This window comes from Oncorhynchus clarkii, chromosome 13 (genome assembly GCF_045791955.1).
Source record: "Oncorhynchus clarkii lewisi isolate Uvic-CL-2024 chromosome 13, UVic_Ocla_1.0, whole genome shotgun sequence".
In the NCBI taxonomy this organism is placed as follows: domain Eukaryota; kingdom Metazoa; phylum Chordata; class Actinopteri; order Salmoniformes; family Salmonidae; genus Oncorhynchus; species Oncorhynchus clarkii.
The window spans coordinates 60,726,133-60,749,586 of NC_092159.1; the positions used below are offsets into that span (position 1 = coordinate 60,726,133).

The 23,454-nt window shown below is 44.5% G+C and overlaps 1 protein-coding gene across 1 annotated transcript in view; it reads left to right on the top strand.

Annotated features, from left to right (window-relative positions):
• LOC139365190 (centrosomal protein of 112 kDa-like) overlaps nt 1-23,200 on the top strand; it is a 163,363-nt gene extending 140,163 nt beyond the window's left edge. Inside the window, exons 16-18 of the mRNA XM_071102646.1 lie at nt 7,389-7,478; nt 19,286-19,387; nt 23,132-23,200. Of these exons, the coding sequence (XP_070958747.1) occupies nt 7,389-7,478; nt 19,286-19,387; nt 23,132-23,200 (261 nt within the window). The remainder of the gene's footprint in view (nt 1-7,388; nt 7,479-19,285; nt 19,388-23,131) is intronic.
• The last annotated feature ends 254 nt before the right edge of the window (nt 23,201-23,454 follow it).

The following is a 23,454-nucleotide window of genomic DNA, read 5'->3' on the forward strand; positions in this document are numbered from 1 at the left end:
TACACTGCTGATACAGAGGGGAGAAGGCCCTTCCAGCAGTGGCCCTGCCGTCCTCCTCTTCCTCATCTCCCTTTTTTCTCCCTCTCCCTTCTCTTCTCCAGCTTCTCTCTTGCTCCTCCCACATCTCCCTATACCGCTCCTCCTCTTCCTTCCCTCTCTCTCCTTCCTCATCCTCCACCTCTCCCCCCTCATCCTCTCCCTCAGGAAATAGAATTTGCCACGTCTGTTGATTCCAGTCTGGATGGCTGAGACCATATCACCCTAACCCATCTGGAGACACTTTGGAATTATCCTCCATAGAAAATCACGCATTCACAGGCAGATAGAGAGGAAGAAGGAGAGAGAGAGGGATGGAGAGAATGAATGAGTGTGTGTGAGAGAGAAGGAGAGAGATGAAGATAGAGATGGATCACAGATGTAGCATCTGGGAGAGGCTCTAACCATAACACTTCTTCAAAGTTTTGGGGAAACAGATGCGGTATCTAAGGTGTATCTAGGATCAACCAGGGGTGGGGAATCTGGATGGCCTCTGGGTGAGATCTGTGCAGTGGGAGCAGGTTTGGGAATGGGGAGGATGTTTCTTCTCAGTAAGGTTCCATGGATCAGGCCCTGATCCAGTCCTATCCCTTCAGAACAGTGAGAGAGGCTGAGCCTAGAGATCTGTGCCCAGGGGGAGAGCAGGATCACTGGGGTAACCAGACTGAGGAGGGACTCTCCTGGTCCTCAGGCTATGGTACAGTAGTATGGAGTCTGGATGGAAGGATCACCCATATCCTCCACAACAGTTGAATTGGATCTATTCTATTGAATCTTGTGTTTATATTCTATAGAATTTTTGAGGAACAATCAAGGAACTATCTTCAGATACTACAACTCTATTGTCCTAGACAGACCGTCTCTTGTTCCCAAATGGCACCCTATTCCGTAATATATAGTGCACTACGTTTAATCAGAGGTCAAAAGTAGTGTGACAGATCCAGACCCACTTCTGATAATCCTGGGAGTATCTGAGTCCCTAAACGGATTAACCAACCCCCAAAAACAACTAATCTCTTATGGTCTCATTTCGGCAAAAAAACTAATCTTGTTGTTTTGGAAAAGGAGGGAAGCGCCCTCTACCAAATTATGGCTCAGTGAGTTGGCAAACACTGTACACTTAGAAAGAATTAGATATATTCTGAACAATAAATTATCAACATTTGATCAAATCTGGCAGCCTTTCCTCTCCTACTTGGACGAGTCGGCGCTGTGAATTTGTACTTATTATCGCACTCTCAATTGTAATATTTTAATCTACCTTTGGGCATGTGCTGGCCCTGCCACCCATGTGCTGGCCCTGCCACCCATGTGCTGGCCCTGCCACCCATGTGCTGGCCCTGCCACCCATGTGCTGGCCCTGCCACCCATGTGCTGGCCCTCCCACCCATGTGCTGGCCCTCCCACCCATGTGCTGGCCCTCCCACCCATGTGCTGGCCCTCCCACCCATGTGCTGGCCCTCCCACCCATGTGCTGGCCCTCCCACCCATGTGCTGGCCCTGCCACCCATGTGCTGGCCCTGCCACCCATGTGCTGGCCCTGCCACCCATGTGCTGGCCCTCCCACCCATGTGCTGGCCCTGCATGTGCTGGCCCTGCCACCCATGTGCTGGCCCTGCCACCCATGTGCTGGCCCTGCCACCCATGTGCTGGCCCTGCCACCCGAGCAGTTGGGTATCTATGTTTAGAGGAGAATTGTATACCTGTCTTGTATACCTATACACCATTCTTGTGTGTGTTTAATAAAAAATATTTGAGATAAAAAAAGATCAAAAAAGTAGTGTGACCAGATATCAAAAGAAGTGCACTACATAGGGAATAGGGCTTGGTTGGAGACTTATCCCTGATTATTTTTAACTTTAGGAGATGATGAGGATGGATCAAATCAAATGTTACTTGTCACAGATACATGTATGTGATGGTGATCAGTGAAGAGGCCTGGAGGAAGGTCTGTCTGATTCATACAGGGATTCCATTATGAAGCCATGGAGTCATTCATTATCATGCATCTATTAATGATTCCTTCCAGGACTGATGCGTTTGTGCAGTGATGCTCTGGCCCTGTAGTGTTTCATCAACCAGATGAAGAGATCAGAGTACAGTCAGCACGCTCTTCATCTCTTCCCAGAAGCCTTCACTCAGACGTTCAGGAAACGCTGTGTCATGGTGCTGGGAATGGGGAAGGGGGGGTCAGGGGGCCCCAGAGGGGGTGTGACATGGTGGGGTAATTGGGCTATCCTCAGGGGGGAAAGTGTGTGTGTGTGTATGAGAGAGAGAGAGAGAGTTTCATTCTCTACACCCTTGCTATTCCTATCCCAGAGTTCTGCCACCTCACACATAACCTCTGTGTGTAACATCACATAGTTCACACAGTTCATATTAAACATGCTACAAAGTCCATGAACACAACACCCCAATTACAGTAATACGTGACCAGAAGCTAAAACGTCCATGAACACAACACCCCAATTACAGTAATACGTGACCAGAAGCTAAAACGTCCATGAACACAACACCCCAATTACAGTAATACGTGACCAGAAGCTAAAACGTCCATGAACACAACACCCCAATTACAGTAATACGTGACCAGAAGCTAAAACGTCCATGAACACAACACCCCAATTACAGTAATACGTGACCAGAAGCTACAAAGTCCATGAACACAACACCCCAATTACAGTAATACGTGACCAGAAGCTAAAACGTCCATGAACACAACACCCCAATTACAGTAATACGTGACCAGAAGCTAAAACATCCATGAACACAACACCCCAATTACAGTAATACGTGACCAGAAGCTACAAAGTCCATGAACACAACACCCCAATTACAGTAATACGTGACCAGAAGCTACAAAGTCCATGAACACAACACCCCAATTACAGTAATACGTGACCAGAAGCTAAAACGTCCATGAACACAACACCCCAATTACAGTAATACGTGACCAGAAGCTAAAACGTCCATGAACACAACACCCCAATTACAGTAATACGTGACCAGAAGCTAAAACGTCCATGAACACAACACCCCAATTACAGTAATACGTGACCAGAAGCTACAAAGTCCATGAACACAACACCCCAATTACAGTAATACGTGACCAGAAGCTAAAACGTCCATGAACACAACACCCCAATTACAGTAATACGTGACCAGAAGCTAAAACGTCCATGAACACAACACCCCAATTACAGTAATACGTGACCAGAAGCTACAAAGTCCATGAACACAACACCCCAATTACAGTAATACGTGACCAGAAGCTAAAACGTCCATGAACACAACACCTCAATTACAGTAATACGTGACCAGAAGCTACAAAGTCCATGAACACAACACCCCAATTACAGTAATACGTGAACAGAAGCTAAAAAGTTCAAGCCTTAGACTAGCAATCAAACAATCTTCAACTGATGAAATGTGAGGCAAGTTGGATACCGTAAAACTTCAATGAATAGTTTGGGCGTTTATTTTCTTTAATAATCACTAAACACAACCGTCACGTATTAGAGACAGGCTTCTATTTCCTTAATGCACACAGCTTTTTCTCAATAACATTTTGAAAAGACTACTACACTGTTTATTGTGACCAGTATGGCCAATGTAAACATTATAATAACAAAGATAAGCAAATCAGACTTGGAAAGGCTGCCTATCTGTCACGTCTGCTCCCGCTCCTCCTCTCATTATTACACACACCTGCCACCATCGTTACGCACACCTGGACTCCATCACCTTCCTGATGACCTCCTCTATATCTGTCACTCCCTATGGTTCTTTCCTCAGGTGTTATTGTTCCTGTTTATATGTTTCATGTCTCTATGCAACTTGTGTTTCTTGGTTTTTTCCATGTTTGTTTATTTATTAAATTCCCTCCCTGTACTTGCTTCCCGATTATTAGCGTTCACTATCAGACCCCCATTTCCGTGCTTCAGCACCATACATTTTTTGGTGGCACCATGGCTGGCAACGATGACAGAATAAAATCACATAACATTTGAGTGCACATGACCGTGAGAATATCAGATCTGTGTCCATGGTAAGCTCCTAAACAGTTTTGTCACGCCTATTCCCGCTCCAGCGCTCGACGTCACCAGTCTACTAACCACCTGCTCCCCATCATTACGCACACCTGCTCTCCATCATTACGCACACCTGGACCTCATCATCACCTTGATTACCCTCCCTTTATTTAGCCCTCAGTGCCCTCATCAGGCAGTATTGGTTTTGGTCACGTCCAGTACGCTTCTCCTGTTTTGTTTATCTGCCTTTTCTTATTCATTAAACTCCCCTTCTGCATCTGCTTCCTGACTCCCAGCGTATACGTTACACATTTAGACCAATCGTTTATTTGGAACTGCCGTCTATTTGGAACAGCCGTTTGTTTGCTGAAATGTGTGCAGATGCCCGGCTAATTTAAGTTTTATGGTAATTGTAAACAAGTCAGTTGGAATGAAGTGCTTGACGTGATCAGAAGGAAGCAGAGAGGACCGTGACTGGAGAAGACGGAGCCTGATTAATAGAGTAACATCAACCAGTATCATATTCATCTGCCAATACACTTATTCACCTCATCCAGTGAGTCTCCGTGGTAGAGTCCCAAATGGAACCATATTCCCTATTTAGTGCACTACTTTTGACTAGGGCCCATAAGGAATTGCCCACGGTACTGGTCAAAAGTAGTGCACTAGATAGAGAAAAGGGTGTCATTTGGGCGACACACTGTGTTGACTTAGAACAGGAAGGGTCCAGTTCTAACAGCGGAAAGCAGACGGATCCTTTTAATGCATTAATAAACAGAACCACTTGGAAGAGGAATGTGTGCTGGCGGCTGCATCAATCATTCCTAAAGTTACTTTCAACCATGGACATTTGACTGAGCTTTGACGTCTGTTGTTGTCTCATAATATTGTGCGATGGGATAGACAGTTTGAAGAAAGATAGTTTGATGTAACACTTTATCTTAAGTTAACCCTGATACCCATGTAACTACACTGTAGTTAGTAAAAACCTTGTAGGTACATAAAGTGTTACCCAACATTTCTAACCTTTTCGTGATCTGTGTTCAATGCGTCGGGGTTGTGCTTCCCAGGAGCTGCAGGTAATGGTAAACCTACATGATGTTAGTCATTTATGTTGAGTGGATGGGCTGTATATCACCAGTCAGTCATGGTTATTACCTGAGCTATATTTCCATCAACCATAGGAATGGATGGGAACACCTGCCTTACTCATTCACACACTGCAGGGAGTGTCATAATGCTGATGCTTAGCAGTGCCTCTCTGCCTAACACACACAGCCCCCATCAAACCATCAACACCCATACCAGTGGACTTACCTTGTGTGCGTGTGCTCTGGTTCTCGTGAGGCCTAATCGAACGTGAAGTTAACACGCGTGTGTGTGAGACATCTGGTTCTGAGTCGCATTCAGGAGCCAAGCCTTTCTTTCTTTCCACTGCTATCATTTAGAGCAGGAGAGGAAAACAGTCCTCTCCACTCCTCTTCTTCTCCGCTATTCTGTTCTTTTCTCCACTCCTCTTCTTCTCCGCTATTCTGTTCTTTTCTCCACTCCTCTTCTTCTCCGCTATTCTGTTATTTTCTCCACTCCTCTTCTTCTCCGCTATTCTGTTCTTTTCTCCACTCCTCTTCTTCTCCGCTATTCTGTTCTTTTCTCCACTCCTCTTCTTCTCCGCTATTCTGTTCTTTTCTCCACTCCTCTTCTTCTCCGCTATTCTGTTCTTTTCTCCACTCCTCTTCTTCTCCGCTATTCTGTTCTTTTCTCCACTCCTCTTCTTCTCCGCTATTCTGTTATTTTCTCCACTCCTCTTCTTCTCCGCTATTCTCTCATCTGCTATTCTTCACACAAACCTCTAAAGCCTTGTTCACACTGATGGCCTTAATGCTCAAATCAGTTTTGTTTTTCCAATCCGTTTTGGTATACTGACTGTCCAAACAGCAAGTTACAAGTGACCAGATCGGTTCAGACAGCAGTCATGGCTATGCTAGTTGTCATAGTAATGGCGGGTGTGTGCGCAGTGGTGTAGGCTGATTGGTGTTGATGCTCGTGGTTCCTATCACTCAGAAGATCTGTAACAAGCTAAGGTGACAACAGTGCCTGCCATGGACGTGTCCCAGTTGCTTTGAATGTTCAAAATCACAGTGTAAGAACACTTTTAAAGCCCCATATGATATGATCCAACTTTCAAAACAAGTTGTTTTTGGCAAGCCCCAGCAGTCAACTAGTTCAGGGTTTCCCAAACTCGGTCCCGGGGCCCCCCATGGGTGCACGTTTTGGTTTATGCCCTAGCACTACACAGCTGATTCAAATAACCAACTCATCATCAAGCTTTGATTGTTTGAATCAGCTGTCTAGTGCTAGGACAAAAAACTAAATGTGTCCCGGGGGGGGGGGGGGGGGGTTCTTGTCAAACTGTCAACAGAGTAGCTGCAAGCAACAAGATATGCCAAATAACTAAAAAAAAACTCTTCAGCGCAAATTTTTTTATCAGATTTGACCATTCAGACACAAGTCACATGGCCAGGAATCAGATTTATATCTGTCTTCAAACCATGTACGAAGGTGGTTTGAAATCTGTCTTGAAATATCTGATTCAAGCGTTTTGGCTGTTCAGACTGCATGAAAAAGAACAGATTAGAATCTGATATGCCAAAAAAATGGATTTGAGTCACTTCAACCTGCCAATGTGAACAAGGCTTAGTCCTTTATATTCTATCCAGAGTTTGGGGATGCAAAATAATACACTGCTTAGATGTGGAAGCCTTCCTTTACTGGTATTTATGCCATACAGTAGTTTTTGTATGCCTGCCCAGCAGTACTGGCGGTAGATTCATGGAGGGCATTGTGTACCCTGGTAGAATCCCCGGTAAACTGTTTGAATCTCAGGTATCTGGTAGCCAGCCTACACTCATAATGCAGGTGTAGTGTTCAGTGTTCATATCTGAAACTGCACCAATATAATGATCCACAATGTATTCACAAGAGACGTGTGTGTGATGTTTAAAGCCCAGACAGTTAACAGTAGTTAATTCCCTGTGTGCCTCTCTCTCTATCTCCTTGTGAATGACTCTGGGTAATGAGCCCAGCTTTCCAATAATGACTGTCACCACTTTATCATTAGCCTTTTAATACACTGTTAATCTGAGAGTCACATCTCTCTTTCTGCCTTCTCTCCCTCCTCTTTTTCTTTTTCATCTCTCGCTCTCTATCATTTGTCATTTATCTCTGTCCTCTTTCTCTCTTTTTTAAACTATATTGTTCTCCAATCTCTCTCTCTCCCATTATCCCTTGTTCAAATGTGCTCTCCCTTTTCTGTCTCTCTAGGTTCTGCAGGAGAAGATGGAGAATCTCCAGAGGCAGCTGCACTCCTCCGAGAAGAAACTCCTGAACAAAGAGTTAGAGAACCAGGAGCAGGTAACAGATTCCCTCTTCTCACCTTCAACCTCACCCCTTAACTTCACCCCCTCACCCCCTCACCCCTCAACTTCACCCCTCACCCCTCAGACTCACCCCTCAACTTCACCCCCTCAGACTCAAACCTCAACTTCACCCCCTCACCCCTCAGACTCACCCCTCACCCCTCAACTTCACCCCCTCACCCCTCAGACTCACCCCTCACCCCTCAGACTCACCCCTCAACTTCACCCCCTCAGACTCAAACCTCAACTTCACCCCCTCACCCCTCATCTTCACCCCTCACCCCTCAGACTCACCCCTCATCTTCACCCCCTCACCCCTCAACTTCACCCCCTCACCCCTCAGACTCGCCCCTCAACTTCACCCCCTCAAACCTCAGACTCACCCCTCAACTTCACCCCCTCACCTCTCAGACTCACCCCTCAACTTCACCCCCTCACTCACCCCTCAACTTCACCCCCTCACCCCTCAACTTCACCCCCTCACCCCGCAGACTCACCCCTCAACTTCACCCCCTCAGACTCACCCCTCAACTTCACCCCTAAGACTCGCCCCGCAATCCTCAACTTCACCCCCTCACCCCTAAGACTTACCCATCAGTCTCACCCACAACCCTCTACCTCACCCCTCAGCCTCACCCTTGTACCTTATCCACTCTACTTAAACCCTCTACCTCACCCCTCTACCTCAACCCCCTACGTCAACCTTCAGTTTCACCCTCTCTTCTCTTCCTCTCTCTCCCCTCTATTCTTCCCAACCCCTAGTTCAGAGGCAGAGATTTTCCAAATTCCTCGAGATCCGGCTTCAAAAGCCAGCACTATGGGGCAGGAATGTTCAGAGGGAATCCTGAACCACTGCACATACACTCGCACACAGACACACACCAGCCCCGGAGCCATGGCCCCTGTGAGCTCTGTAATCACAGGTCTGCTTTGACCTTGACACACACGGAGAAGAAAGGCAGTAATCACCACGTAGCAGGCTGGCTGGTGGTCTCTCTGTCTCTGGCTGGGCCTGTGTACCTCCAGGCTGCTATGTACCAATGGAGACAACTCTTGGTCCTGGGGAGCCGCCCAATGACCCTTACACACACTTTGCTGGAACAGCTCCATGTCGGACGGACATAAATCTCCCCAGAATGGGTCAGTGGTGCTAGGGTAGTAGGGCCACCAGCCGGTGGGTTGACCCAGTCCTAGATGCTTTTTCCTCTCATCCAACCTAGTTAAAAGGACAGGGCTTAACCTAAACTTCTGCAAGGTGAACTTTTTCCAAGGTTGTACAGACTGTCATTATGCAAATCGTCAAAGGTGTGTTAGGCGTGTAGGATTCTCCATTGAACATGCGTTTAGTCTAGGAACAAACTCAATCTGTGTCTGGGAGGCCTATAACTATGTCTGAAGTCAACTCTTTCCTATGGGCTTCACTGAGACTGTGTTTACCTGGTGGTCTGTGTCTGACTGGAGATGGGCCCTCTCAGTGTAGTGATAGTGAGACTCTGTTCTCTATACCTCCTTACTAGGAGAGAGAGGCTCTCGGAGGCTGGTGTGTTGCATGTGTGTGTTCATGTGTGTGTTTTTGCATGTCTGTGTGTGTGTCTGTGCGAATGATGTGTGTGTTAATAAAACCTGAGGCCTACTAGCTCACTAACTCTCAGTGATATTGCCCAAGTGTATCTGCCAAGACATGTCTTTGTAATCTGATCTCACACACTAAAACAGCTTCTCTGCCCAAGACTTCACACAGATGTTTCCCGCCTGCCTCTTCCAGAGGCCTCTCGGACTCCCCGCTGTAAAATGGCGGCTCGGCTGCACCTCACGGTGAGGTTCAGTCTGTCTGAAGACAATCAAAAGTACACTGGTTATTTACCAGCCGCTGGTGTTGTGCAGTTATGTGTGTAACTCACTGCACTAGTAACTAACCCATCCTGGATTGTAACAGTTCACACAGATCTGTTTTCTTATCGCTCTTTCTCTTTTTAGTCACTTCTCTGTGAAGCTCTTTATTTTTTTCAAGGCAGCGAAGCGTTTTTGAATTCAAAGCGTTTCTCAACGAACTCTCAGAGTGCAACTGAGAGATGTGGAGGCGCAAACTTTGTGAGCGGCGTGGTTTTTGATGTACCCCCTTGTATCTGACAAGGTTTTTGTCACTCCAGAATCTTCCAACAACGAGCACAATCTGCCCCCCCCCCCCCCCCCCCCCCCCATCGTCATTAGCATAACTCAAGCTACGTGGCAAACTTCATTTGAATGTTCAAAGTGTCAACACCGTGTTTCTTTCGTCTGGCAGCTGTCAAAAACCTTGGTGTGTGACAGACAGTATCAAGCGCTGGGGGAAAGTCAAAACCACCAGCACAATCTAAAGACTATATATAGATGAAATGTTGTCATTTTAAGAGGATAGCAGGAGAACAAGTTAAAAGACTTCTGCTTCTCTCAGGAGCTTCAAAATGGAATCTAACGCTTCATCAGGAACAACAATAAACTCCTATTTTCCTTTTAAAAGAGGGTGGAGATGAAACCGTTGTCTCTGTGTGGAAAGTCAGATTGTTCCTCTCACTCTCTCTCTCTGACGGATGCTTTGGAGAACAGTTGCACTGTTTTACATCCTGAGTCTGTCAATGGCCAAAACCTGGCGCCTAGGTTTGATCAGCCACTGTCTTCAAAAGTTCCTTACATCTGTGTGATCGGCGAGGAGCCTCTTTAAAAGCCTCCTCTCCTCACATCCCTCCATCCACCTGTCTAAAGACTAAACAGGCCTTTACTGTACAGAGAGGGATTCAGAAAGAGAGAGATGAAGCGAGGGAGCGATATTATAAATGAGTTATAGGACAGCCCGTGAGAAACAGAACTGAAAGAAAGAGTGATGTCTCTCAGAAAAAGGCTTCCATATTCAGCTGGAGTGTTCGATGTGATCCTTCAGTCAACTCGGGAGATTCAGTGAATTTCAATTCACTATCGCTCACCTGCTCTCACCACCCTGAGCCCCAGACTGCTTACCATCCCAGATCCCACCGCTGCCACCAAATTTTGCAGTTGAAATGGAATTGACCTGGTTCTGACTGATGTCATTGACTTCTATTCTATCCATATGTGTTGAATATATACACAGCTGAAAATAGTTCACTAGGTCCTTTGCCTGACCTACTGTAGTGTAGTATCTACGTCTGGGTTAGCATAGCTAGCGTGTATTAGCCACAACAAAGGTGCTGCCATAGAAAATGGCTGCTCTGCCTCTCTCCACCCCCGCACATTGCCCAGTAAACCAGGACACCCAATTGCCTTGGTGAGACATACATTAATTAGCCTTATGATCACTAAAGCTTTGTCTCCAAGGCACTCCCCAGTTGTTTATAGATCAGTGTAGATGGGCTGTGTATATATCTACCCATCCTCAGGCCTACAGTGGTTCCTTTAAAAGTTGTGAGCTTACACTGCGGGATTTAGAGGTACCCAGTGTCATGGCTTCATTTCTCCAGGCCACCGCAAGGGTGAGTTAGAGCATTCATTATGCATTTGGGTCCCAAGGTTTTTATATGACCAATCATATCGAGTGGTTCCAATGACGAATTTGACGTAAGCCACCCGTCCCTGGGGCTTTCTTCAACAAAGATGGCTGACAAAACATTACGGTGGATCCAAATGTAAGTTGTCATAACGAGTCAAGCAAAACATGTACAATTGAGAGGAATATGTTAGTTAATGTAGAGACAAACGTTTGTGCATATTTTTGTCATAAAGTTAATTTACGAAAATCGCTATTTAGCAAGTTATTTGACTGGCTAACATTAGCCAGCAAGCTAGCTAGTGTTGTGACAGGAGAATTAATTTGTCATTTGTGTTGTTTAATGTTTTAGGGACTCCTGAGAAAACCAGCAAACCAGTCTGTCGTCTTGTGAAACAGTGGATATAAAGAATCTAGCTAGCTAAAGCATTTACTGCAAATTGAATATACAATTGTGTAAGCTTGCCTTGCAATGCAGCTGAAGTAACATAGCTAGCTAACTAAACGAAACGACATCTCACTTTCATCTGCGTTTATTTTCAGCACACTTAACATGTGTAAATATTTGTATGAACATAAGGTTCAACAACTGAGACATAAACTGAACAAGTTCCACAGACATGTGACTAACAGAAATGGAATAATGTGTCCCTGAACAAAGGGGGGTCAAAATCAAAAGTAACAGTCAGTATCTGGTGTGGCCACCAGCTGCATTAAGTACTCCAGTGCATCTCCTCCTCATGGACTGCACCAGATTAGCCAGTTCTTGTTACCCCACTCTTCCACCAAGGCCCCTGCAAGTTCCCAGACATTTCTGGGGGAAATGGCCCTAGCCCTCTGATCCAACAGGTCCCAGACGTGGTCAATGGGATTGAGATTTGGGCTCTTCGCTGGCCATGGCAGAACACTGACATTCCTGGCTTGCAGGGATTCACGCACAGAACGAGCAGTATGGCTGGTGGCATTGTCATGCTGGAGGGTCATGTCAGGATGAGCCTGTAGGAAGGGAACCACATGAGGGAGGAGGATGTCTTCCCTCGAACGCACAGCGTTGAGATTGCCTGCAATGACAACAAGCTCAGTCCAATGATGCTGTGACACACCGCCCCCGACTATGACGGACCCTCCACCTCCAAATCGATCCCGCTCCAGAGTACAGGCCTCGGTGTAACACTCATTCCTTCGACGATAAACGCAAATCCAACCATCACCCCTGGTGAGACAAAACAGCGACTCATCAGTGAAGATTGGCACTTTTTGCCAATCATGTCTGGTCCAGCAACGGTGGGTTAGGCAATGCCAGTGATGTCTGGTGAGGACCTGCTTTACAACAGGCCTACAAGCCCTCAGTCCAGCCTCTCTCAGCCTATTGCGGACAGTCTGAGCACTGATTGAAGTATTGTGCATTCCTGGTGTAACTCGGGCAGTTGTTGTTGCCATCCTGTACCTGTCCCGCAGGTGTGATGTTCGGGTGTACCTATTCTATGCAGGTATTGTTACACGTGGTCTGCCACTGCGAGGACGATCACCTGCCCATCCTGTCTACCTGTAGCGCTGTCTTAGGCGTCTCACAGTACGGACATTGCAATTTATTTCCCTGGCCACATCTGCAGTCCTCATGCCTACCTGCAGCATGCCCAAGGCACGTTCACACAGATGAGCAGGGACCATGGGCATCTTTCTTTTGGTGTTTTTCAGAGTCAATAGAAAGGCCTCTTTAGTGTCCTAAGTGTTCATAACTGACCTTAAATGCCTACCGTCTGTAAGTCGTTAGTGTCTTAACGACCGTTCCACAGGTGCATGTTCATTAATTGTTTATGGTTCATTGAACAAGCATGGAAAACAGTGTTTAACTTCTTGACGCACCCATCCCGTTACCAGGATCATTTTTATCAACATCCGCTGAATTGCAGAGCGCCAAATTCAAATTAAATTACAAAAAATATTTAATTTTCATGAAATCACAAGTGCGATATAGCAAAGCACAGCTTAGCTTGTTGTTAATCCACCTGGGGTGTCAGATTTCAATAAAGCTTTTCAGCGAAGGCATACCAAGCGTTTATGTAAGAACATCTCTCTCAATAGACAAAATATTACAAACAGCTAGCAGCCAAGTAGATTGGTCACGAAAGTCAGAAAAGCAATAAATGAAATCGTTTACCTTTGATGATATTCGGATGTTTGCACTCACGAGACTCCCAGTTACACAATAAATGTTCCTTTTGTTCCATAAAGATTATTTTTATATCCAAAATAAAAATTTGTAGAAACATGTCAAACGTGTTTTATATAATATAATATAATAATATAATCGATAATATGTCAACCGGAATGTAGCTTCTTCAATAGGAAGAGAGAGAGAAAATGGCTGTTCCAAGCTGTAGCGCATGAAAAACTCTGCTGGCACCCTGCCATCCACTAACGCGATGGGTTCTTTCTCGCTCATTTTTCAAAATAAAAGCCTGAAACTATGTATAAAGACTGTTCACACCTTGAGGAAGCCATAGGAAAATGAATCTGGTTGATATCCCTTTAAATGGAGGCAAGTCATCCAATGGAACAGAGAGCTTTCAAGAAAAACAGCACTTCCTTGTTGGATTTTTCTCAGGTTTTCGCCTGCAATATCAGTTCTGTTATACTCAGACAATATTTTGACAGTTTTGGTAACTTTAGAGTGTTTTCTATCCTAATCTGACAATTATATGCATATTCTAGATTCTGGGCCTGAGAAATAGGCAGTTTAAATTGGGTACGTTTTTCAGCCAAACATGAAAATACTGCCCCCTACACTCAACAAGTTAAAGCCTTTACAATGAAGATCTGTGAAGTTATTTAGATTTGTACGAATTGTCTTAGAAATACAGGGTCCTGAAAAAGGGTTTATTTATGTACTTGCTTTTTATGTAGTGGAGGATAAAAATAACTGAATGCCTATGGATGTGTAGCCGATCTGTGTAAAACGTTTGGTAAAACGTTTACCTTTGATGACCTTCGGATGTTTTCACTCACGAGACTCCCAGTTACACAACAAATGTTCCTTTTGTTCCATAAAGATTATTTTTATACCCAAAATACCTCTGTTTGTTTTTCGCGTTATGTTCAGAAATCCACAGGAAAGAGCGGTCACGACAACGCAGACGGAAATTCCAAATAATATCCATAATGTCCACAGAAACATGTCAAATGTTTTTTATAATCAATCCTCAGGTTGTTTTTAAAATATATATTAGATAATATATCAACCGGGTGTGTAGGTTTTTCAATAACACCAGGAGAAACAATGGCCGCTCTACTCTATAGCGCAAAACTCACTCTGAGAGCCCCAACCTATCCAATTACGCAATGTGATCTTTCACGCTAATTTTTTCAAAATAAAAGCCTGAAACTATGTCTAAAGACTGACACCTTAGGGAAGCCATAGAAAAAGGAATCTGGTTGATATCCCTTTAAATGGAGGATAGGCATGCATAGGAACAGAGAGATTTCAAAATAAGAGGCACTTCCTGATTGGATTTTCCTCAGGTTTTCGCCTGCAATATCAGTTCTGTCATACTCACAGACAATATTTTTACAGTTTTGAAAACGTTAGAGTGTTTTCTATCCTAATCTGACAATTATATGTATATTCTAGTTTCTGGGGCTGAGAAATAGGCCATTTCAAATGGGTACGTTCTTTAGCCAAAAACGAAAATACTGCCCCCTACACGCAAAAGGTTAACTATGCAAATGACTAGAAACATGATTGATTTGTAATTCATATATACAGAAAAAAACTATGCATATCTAACTCCCTTCATCTGCATTAATCTGAGGAACCAGGATAGTATTTCAAGGAGATGCATAATTTCAACCAGTGGAGAATGTGAAACGCTTTATTGAAAGAAGTTCATTATCCAGGTGTTATGAATACATAATACATTTATTGTAATTATGATAATTGACTATGACGGGACTGGCTTCCTCTCTCACATCAAAACATACCTGCAGATGAGAGACAGATGGATAGAGAGAGTGCATGATTAAGCCCTGTTTTTCTTTTGTTCTAACACGGTCAGTCATCATAATCATCAGGAGGTGAAATTCAAAACTGACCTTGGATCATTAACTCTGGGACTACTACATCTGTCTGTATTTCAATGTAAGCATCTCTTTAATAATACTTCCTGTTGTCCCGACCAAGTGACCTCTTGCCTATGACCATGCTGTGCCCTCTGTGTCAGCCAGTTCAGATGCGGGAGGGGTTCACCAAAGCAGCTGATATAATCTAGAGCATTTAGGGAGAAGGGGGAGAGAGATGAAGTGAAGAAGAGAGATGGTTATTGTGTGTGTGGTCTCACCTGGTGTCCACACTAAGTGACTACAGAGTACTTTATGCTGAAAAACAGACACATGAGGACAAACAATAGAAGATAATGTCAATAGAAGATACTGTATGTGACGCAGACACCTATCGGAGTGTACCTGAAACATTTAAATATAGAGGGCTGTGTCTCACCACTTGGTTATTGCAAGGCCAACCCCCCAGGGAAATCAGAACTTGGCAGCAACAGATAGTCCAGTGAAAATGGTTTATGTGGTGTAAATCTGAAAATTAGCAGCTGACATCTTATGGGTTTTTTAATTAATGCATGTGAGACAGGTTGCATGTACAACAAGACAGGCAGAGGTGAAGAGAGAAAAAGAACACAGAACAGTTTAATTACCTCTGCTTATGGACACTTTACCCAGCAATAAAGCTTCCACGGCATGTTCCTCGGGCAGTGAACATCTGGCAATATCTACATTTTCGACCCCTTGATCAGCTTAGCATAGTAGGAAACTGTATTATGAAATATATATATATAAAATTATTCAGCCCCCTTAAGTTAATACTTTGTAGCGCCACCTTTTGCTGCGATTACAGCTGTAAGTCGCTTGGGGTATGTCTCTATCAGTTTTGCACATCGAGAGACTGACATTTTTTTCCCATTCCTCCTTGCAAAACAGCTCGAGCTCAGTGAGGTTGGATGGAGAGCATTTGTGAACAGCAGTTTTCAGTTCTTTCCACAGATTCTCGATTGGATTCAGGTCTGGACTTTGACTTGGCCATTCTAACACCTGGATATGTTTATTTTTGAACCATTCCATTGTAGATTTTGCTTTATGTTTTGGATCATTGTCTTGTTGGAAGACAAATCTCCGTCCCAGTCTCAGATCTTTTGCAGACTCCATCAGGTTTTCTTCCAGAATGGTCCTGTATTTGGCTCCATCCATCTTCCCATCAATTTTAACCATCTTCCCTGTCCCTGCTGAAGAAAAGCAGGCCCAAACCATGATGCTGCCACCACCATGTTTGACAGTGGGGATGGTGTGTTCAGCTGTGTTGCTTTTACGCCAAACATAACGTTTTGCATTGTTGCCAAAAAGTTCAATTTTGGTTTCATCTGACCAGAGCACCTTCTTCCACATGCTTGGTGTGTCTCCCAGGTGGCTTGTGGCAAACTTTAAACAACACTTTTTATGGATATCTTTAAGAAATGACTTTCTTCTTGCCACTCTTCCATAAAGGCCAGATTTGTGCAATATACGACTGATTGTTGTCCTATGGACAGAGTCTCCCACCTCAGCTGTAGATCTCTGCAGTTCATCCAGAGTGATCATGGGCCTCTTGGCTTTGATTTGTTAAAAAAGTTGGAAATATCCAATAAATGTCGTTCCACTTCATGATTGTGTCCCACTTGTTGTTGATTCTTCACAAAAAAATACAGTTTTATATCTTTATGTTTGAAGCCTGAAATGTGGCAAAAGGTCGCAAAGTTCAAGGGGGCCGAATACTTTCGCAAGGCACTGTATATATATATATATATATAATCAGACTTGTATTATATATATATATATATATGAGAACTCTCTTTTCAAACAGGCAGTACATACAGCTCACATCTTACCTAACAGGGGACAACACAATTAAGCACTGCAGTGTTCCACTAACGGGCGCTATTCGGCTAAGTCCACCTGCAGCCATTACATCGCATAACATAGCATTCCAGCTGCAGAGCATATCCTCTATAATGTGATCTAGAGCTCTTTGTGTCTGTCCTACAGTACAACGCCCAGGCTAATGATGATCTAATACAGCTGGCTGAAACGTCATTAGGCTGGCGGCCAGGTAGACATCTCTATTATACAATATAGATCTGTTTCGCTTATCCCCTCTTCCTTTCTTGCTTTCTTTCTCTATTTTTCATTTTACCTCTCTTTCTCATCATCTGTCTCTCGTCCTCTCTCTCTCTCTCTCTCTCGTCCTCTCAATCTTTCTCTCTCTCGTCCCATCTCTCTCTCTCAATCTTTCTCTCTCGTCCTCTCTCTCTCTCGTCATCTCTCGTCCTCTCTTTCTCTCTCAATCTTTCTCTCTCTCGTCCCATCTCTCTCTCTCAATCTTTCTCTCTCTCGTCCCATCTCTCTCTCAATCTTTCTCTCTCTCGTCCTCTCTCTCTCGTCCTCTCTTTCTCTCGTCCTCTCTCTCATCCTCTCTCTCTCTTTCTCCCCCTTCTCTAGTACTCATAGTTATTAAATTAAACATTCAAGGCCTGTCTACTTTGATTAGTCTCAAGCCTGTGAGTAGAGGCTCCAGTCCACCCTGCAGTGTAGCCCAGTGAATTCTAGTTACCCTGAATCTGATCTATGGGACGGAAAACGGAGAGGGAGTTGTCGGGAGGGCGCTAGTCATTTAGATTGAAGTGTGTATATCCCTTACTGCTGTGGTAACTTAAATACTGCACTGTAGTACTGTATATGCATTAAGAATGCAGCCAGGGAACTTGAATGGAAAGCTTGCAATGAATCCCAATACTTTTACATTGGATGTGGCTTATGAGGACAGTGATAATTTAACCGTTGTTTGTTCGTTCTGTGTTTTTTGGTCTTGAGTGTTTTGTCTGGGTGCCATCTTGTTATAACTGCCTCCCTCTCAGGGGTTCTACACTTTTTTTTTTTACTTGTTGGCACCCCAAATTACAGCCTGTAAAACATGTTTTTTTGCATATGTTTGAAAATGTTCATTCTCAAATTACCCATGGCTCCCTTTCTCACGGAGGAAAGAAACAAAAGAAAATTGATGGACTTTTTCTCCTGATGATGTTATTGGCCCGACACTTTTAAATGAGGTGGGAGGGAGAACATTTTGGGCTAAGTGGCAAAGGCCTAATCTACTGCACACTGTGCTGAGACAAAAAGAGCTGTTCTGTGTTGGGATCATTTATACTCTCCCCCTTTGAAGTGCGTCCAAATCCCTTTCATTGTGCCCCTGAAAGATTCATTACAGAAAACCAGATCAATCAGTTAAATCCACAACAGGAAAATTATTTTTGGAAAACCAATTTTCTAATACTTGGCCTTCTCTCTCTCTCTCTCTCTCTCTCTCTCTCTCTCTCTCTCTCTCTCTCTCTGAATATCTACAGAAAAATAAAGAGGAAATAACTGGACTTCGGCATGCTAAAAATGTAATAGTAGGAATAGTTTGGGGCTCTCCCTAGTTATCAATCAATCAAATGTCTTTATAAGTTCCTTTTTCATCAGCAGAGGTCACAAAGTGGTTATACAGAAACTCAGCCTAAAACAGCAAGCAATGCAGATGTAGAAGCACAGTGGCTAGGAAAAACTCCCTAGAAAGGTAGGAACCTAGGACCAAACCTAGAGAGGAACCAGGCTCTGAGGGGTGAAACCTCTCAGTTTGTCATTACAGCATGTCTGCCTACTGAACCTTCAGTACATGCTCTGTGTGTGTTTGTGGGCATGGAGGAATGGCTAACCAAACGTTTTAAACTTTGTAATCAGACTATGGTTTTCTCCAGTGTAATTTAGCTCCAGACAGCCCTCTCTGTGCCCGACATAGGGAGGGCTGGTGTGTTTGATGTGTTCTGTCTGTTCTTTCAAACCCAGCTGGGCCTGGGTCTAAAAGTCAAGGGTGGTCAATTCTGGTCCAGGAGGGCGGAAGTAAATGTCTGCCCAGATTTATTAAGACACCTGATTCAGATAATGATGGTCTCTAAAATGAATATGGTGAATAGTTCATTTGAATTAGGTGTGTTTGTGCTGAGCTGGAACACAAACCTGCAGCTACTGCATACCCTAAGGGTTACGCTGAGTTGGCCACATGTGGTCTATGGTGGCCGTGATCTTTTTATTAGCCAATAGGGGGCGATGTGTGTATAATTACTCTTTGGTCAATTAATAGAAGCTCTTGTCCAGAGCCACTTACAATAAGTGTATTGAACCACATCCTCGCTTTCTTCCTGTTCCTCCTCCTGTTCCTCTCCCTGCAGGTGACGGTGGTGCTTCAGGAGTGTGCGATGAAAATGAAAGGGCTGATGCCAGCTGAGCTGCGACAGGAGCTGGAGGACACCATCTCCTCTCTCAAGTCTCAGGTAGGAACAAGTCCTGCATGGGACACTATACACAGGACACTCACAGCCTATATCTAACTCACCAAATTCAACTAATCCACATATCAACTAACTATCAATATCTTGGTTAGTTGATTAATGTGTTAGTGACCTAGAGTTGTTGACCCCTGACCTATATGGAGTAATACAGACCGAGGTCCCTGTATCTGGGCAATACACTCCATACATCTCACCTTATAGACCTGCTTTCCTTTTCAGTGTTTCTTCAGATACCAACTATGAACAGTTTTCCTTTGCTGCCATTTTCTTTTCTGCTTTCCTCCCTCTCTACATACTGATAGAAACCATCCCAGACTGAACCCACACTTAGTCTCAATGTGAGTGTCAGCATTGTTTGTTTGATTCCTTGGCCGTGGTGAGGGGATATCATATGGTGGTGTAGACCAGACACCAGAGCCCATAGACATGGCTTTGGACCGGTCCACTTTGAAGCTCCCTCTCTTTCTCTAGGCTCCATCAGATCACACACAATTATTATTATCAATTACACCCCGCGTTTAACCACATTAATACTGCCGCCCAGCCGCCGCGGACAGTCTCCTATTAGTTTAACTGGGCCTTGTTCGACAAGAAAGCTGTGGTGGGCGGCGGGAGGGACGGGAATTTCAAATGTAAACAATAGGCCTTTCTGTGTCGGGCTGTGGTGGAGCGGGCTGAGGGAGAGGGGGGCCCCACTAACCAACCAACAACAACATTTGGAGGGGGCCCGCATTTCTAAACTCAAACTGGCCCCAACGCCTGGCTGCTTTGGATAGCTCCGGCTGGATCTCTTTCCAGTCCTGCCACCACAAGCCTCTACCATCGGATATGTTTATACGATGTAATTCACGACCAGAACGGCCTCCCTTTTCATTGAGGATGTCTTGGGTTTTGCACATTACGACGCATTATTTTACTGAAAGAAAGAGTGACTCCATGGCATCCGACCGCAGTTCCGTTTTTGCACACTGGTGCTGTTACTCCTCTGAAAGCAGCAGCTCCGCCTCTCCAAATGAAACGCTAAATCTGTTCCTGAGGTTTCCATCCAAGAGAATGGAATGTACCATTGCCTTCCAGTACAGTAGTTACACATCAATAAATATTATAACCTTTTTGTTTCATTTGATCTAAAGAGAAGGATTTTTATTTGTTTTCATTTGTTATGTACAGTGCCTATAGAAAGTCTAAAGCCCCCTTCAAACTTTTCACCTTTTGTTGCCTTATAGCCTGGAGTAAAATGCATTCAAATCGTTGTTTTTCTCCATTGATCTACACATCCTACCCCACAACTTCCAAGTGAAAAAAAATGAAAATCGATACAAAATAAAACTGAAATATCTTGGTTGTAGAAGTCTCCACCGCTTTCTAATAGCAATCCTAAATTAGCTCAGGTGTAACCAGTCACCTTCAAAATCACACACCAACTTAATTGGCCTCCACCTGTGTTGAATTGTAGTGATTCACATGATTTCAGGATCATGTGGATCAGTTCCTGTAGGTTCTGGGTATAAAAAAATTCTAAGGCCTGAATATCCCTTGGAGCACGGTCAAGACGATTATTAAGAAGTACAGTAGAAGGTATATGGCACCACCAAGACCCTGCCTAAATCAGGCCGTCGCTCCAAACTGGATGACCGAGCAAGTAGGAGTCCAATGGCAACTTTGAAAGAGCTACGGGCTTTTATGGCCAAGACTGGTCAAAGTGTGTATGTGACAACAATATCCCAAGCACTCCACAAATCTGCCATATAGGGTGGCAAGATGGAAGCCATTATTCAAGAAAGCCCACCGGTTTTGAAGTAGGCAAAGTAGCCATGTGGCAAAACGTTTTGGCCTAAATGCAAAGCGTTACGTTTGGCCAAACCCAATACCCATCATACCCGCAAACCCATCACCCAAAGAACACCGTCCCTACTGTGAAGCATGTTGGTGGTAGCATCATGTTAGGGGGAGGTTTTTCAGTGGCAGGTTCTGGGAGACTAGTCAGGATCAAGGGAAAGATGAACAGAGCAAAGTACAGAGAGATCCTCACTTTTCTCACTTATCAGGATAGAAGGGGCAATGCATGAAGCAATGTACAGAAAAGTCCTTGAGGAAATCCTGCTACCCTCTGTAAGAAAGCTAAAACTGGGACGGAAGTTCCCCTTTTCAGCATGACAACGACCTGAAGCACACAGCCAAAGCTACGGTGGAGTGATTAAGGTATAAAAAGGTAAATGTCCTTGAGTGGCCCAGTCAGAGCCCCCACCTACATTTTATTAAAAATGTAAGATTGAAGATTGTTGTCCATCTATGCTCCCAAAGGAGCTTGACAGAGCTTGACTAGTTTTATAAAGAAGAATGGTCAAATATTGCCAAATCTAGGTGTGCAAAGTTGGTTGAGACCTGGTTGAGACCTATCCCAACAGACTGCTGTAATTGCTGCCTAAGGTGCTTCCACCAAGTATTAACTCAGGGGGGTGGAGACATGTCCAATTATGATATTTAAGTTTTGTATTTTTAATAAATACTTTTTTCACGATAAAAAAAAATGTCCTTAAGTGAGAAATTGGCGTGTAGAAATATTTGTAAAAATGCATGAAACTGAGGCACTGACAAACAAAATGTGAAAAAGTTGAAGGGGCTTTAGACTTTCTATAGTTATGTGGTTAAGGCCTGATACTGCCTCATCTAACCCTTTGGAAGTTAACTCTTTCACTGTATGTAGTTAAGGCCTGATACTGCCTCATCTAACCCTTTGGAAGTTAACTCTTTCACTGTCCCCGTAAAGTACTAGTGGACTAGCTTTACTGACCCCATGTCTTGGATTCTCATGGTTTCACTACTGTATCAAAATCCTAACCTCTCACCTATAATCTCACTCAGTCGTCTTACTCCCTAGCCCCTACTCCCGTATGAATTATTTCCTAGCCCCCTTCCCCGGTATGAATTACTCCCTAGCCCCCTACTCTTTTGTGAATTACCCCCTAGCCCCCTATGAATTACTCCCTACTCCCCTATGAATTACTCCCTAGCCCCCTACTCCACTATGAATTACTCCCTAGCCCCCTACTCCCCTATGAATTACTCCCTAGCCCCCTACCCCCGTATGAATTACTCCCTAGCCCCCTACTCCCCTATGAATTACTCCCTAGCCACCTACTCCCCTATGAATTACTCCCTAGCCCCCTACTCCCCTATGAATTACTCCCTAGCCCCCTACTCCCATATGAATTACTCCCTAGCCCCCTACTCCCCTATGAATTACTCCCTAGCCCCCTACTCCCCTATGAATTACTCCCTAGCCCCCCTACTGCCTTATGAATTACTCCCTAGCCCCTACTCCCCTATGAATTACTCCCTAGCCCCCTACTCCCCTATGAATTACTCCCTAGTCCCCTACTCCCCTATGAATTACTCCCTAGTCCCCTACTCCCGTATGAATTACTCCCTAGCCCCCTACTCCCCTATGAATTACTCCCTAGCCCCCTACTCCCCTATGAATTACTCCCTAGCCCCCTACTCCCCTATGAATTACTCCCTAGCCCCCTACTCCCCTATGAATTGCTCCCTTCAACCCCTACTCCCCCCTACTCTCCAATGCTTGCCCCCTATTGCCTTAACCCTTTTCTATCTCAACCCCTTCTCTATCACTCTACTCCTATACCCTCTTACTGAGCCCCTACTGTGCATTGACCCCTGACCCCCTACTGTGTGTGTTGACCCCTTACTCTGTGTTGGCTGCAGGTGAACTTCCTCCAGAAGAGAGCTTCTGTGTTACAGGAGGACCTGGATGCCTGTCACAGCAGGAGGTAAATGTCCTGTAACGTGACTGTGATCGAGGCCTGGCGGTGGAAGCCTTTGATGTCTCGTCCATCCATCATGCTGTCAGAGACACTGGATGTGTTTATGGAAAGCATCTATACATACCCTGTGATGAGAGTGGCCATTCAAATAGTCTGCTGCTGCCACCTGGGACAATGCTGTGATCTATCTGGGTGAACATAGGAGGCGTCGAAGTCACTCAAATTACACCACCCAAACCCAACTCAGTCATTTCATTTACTACA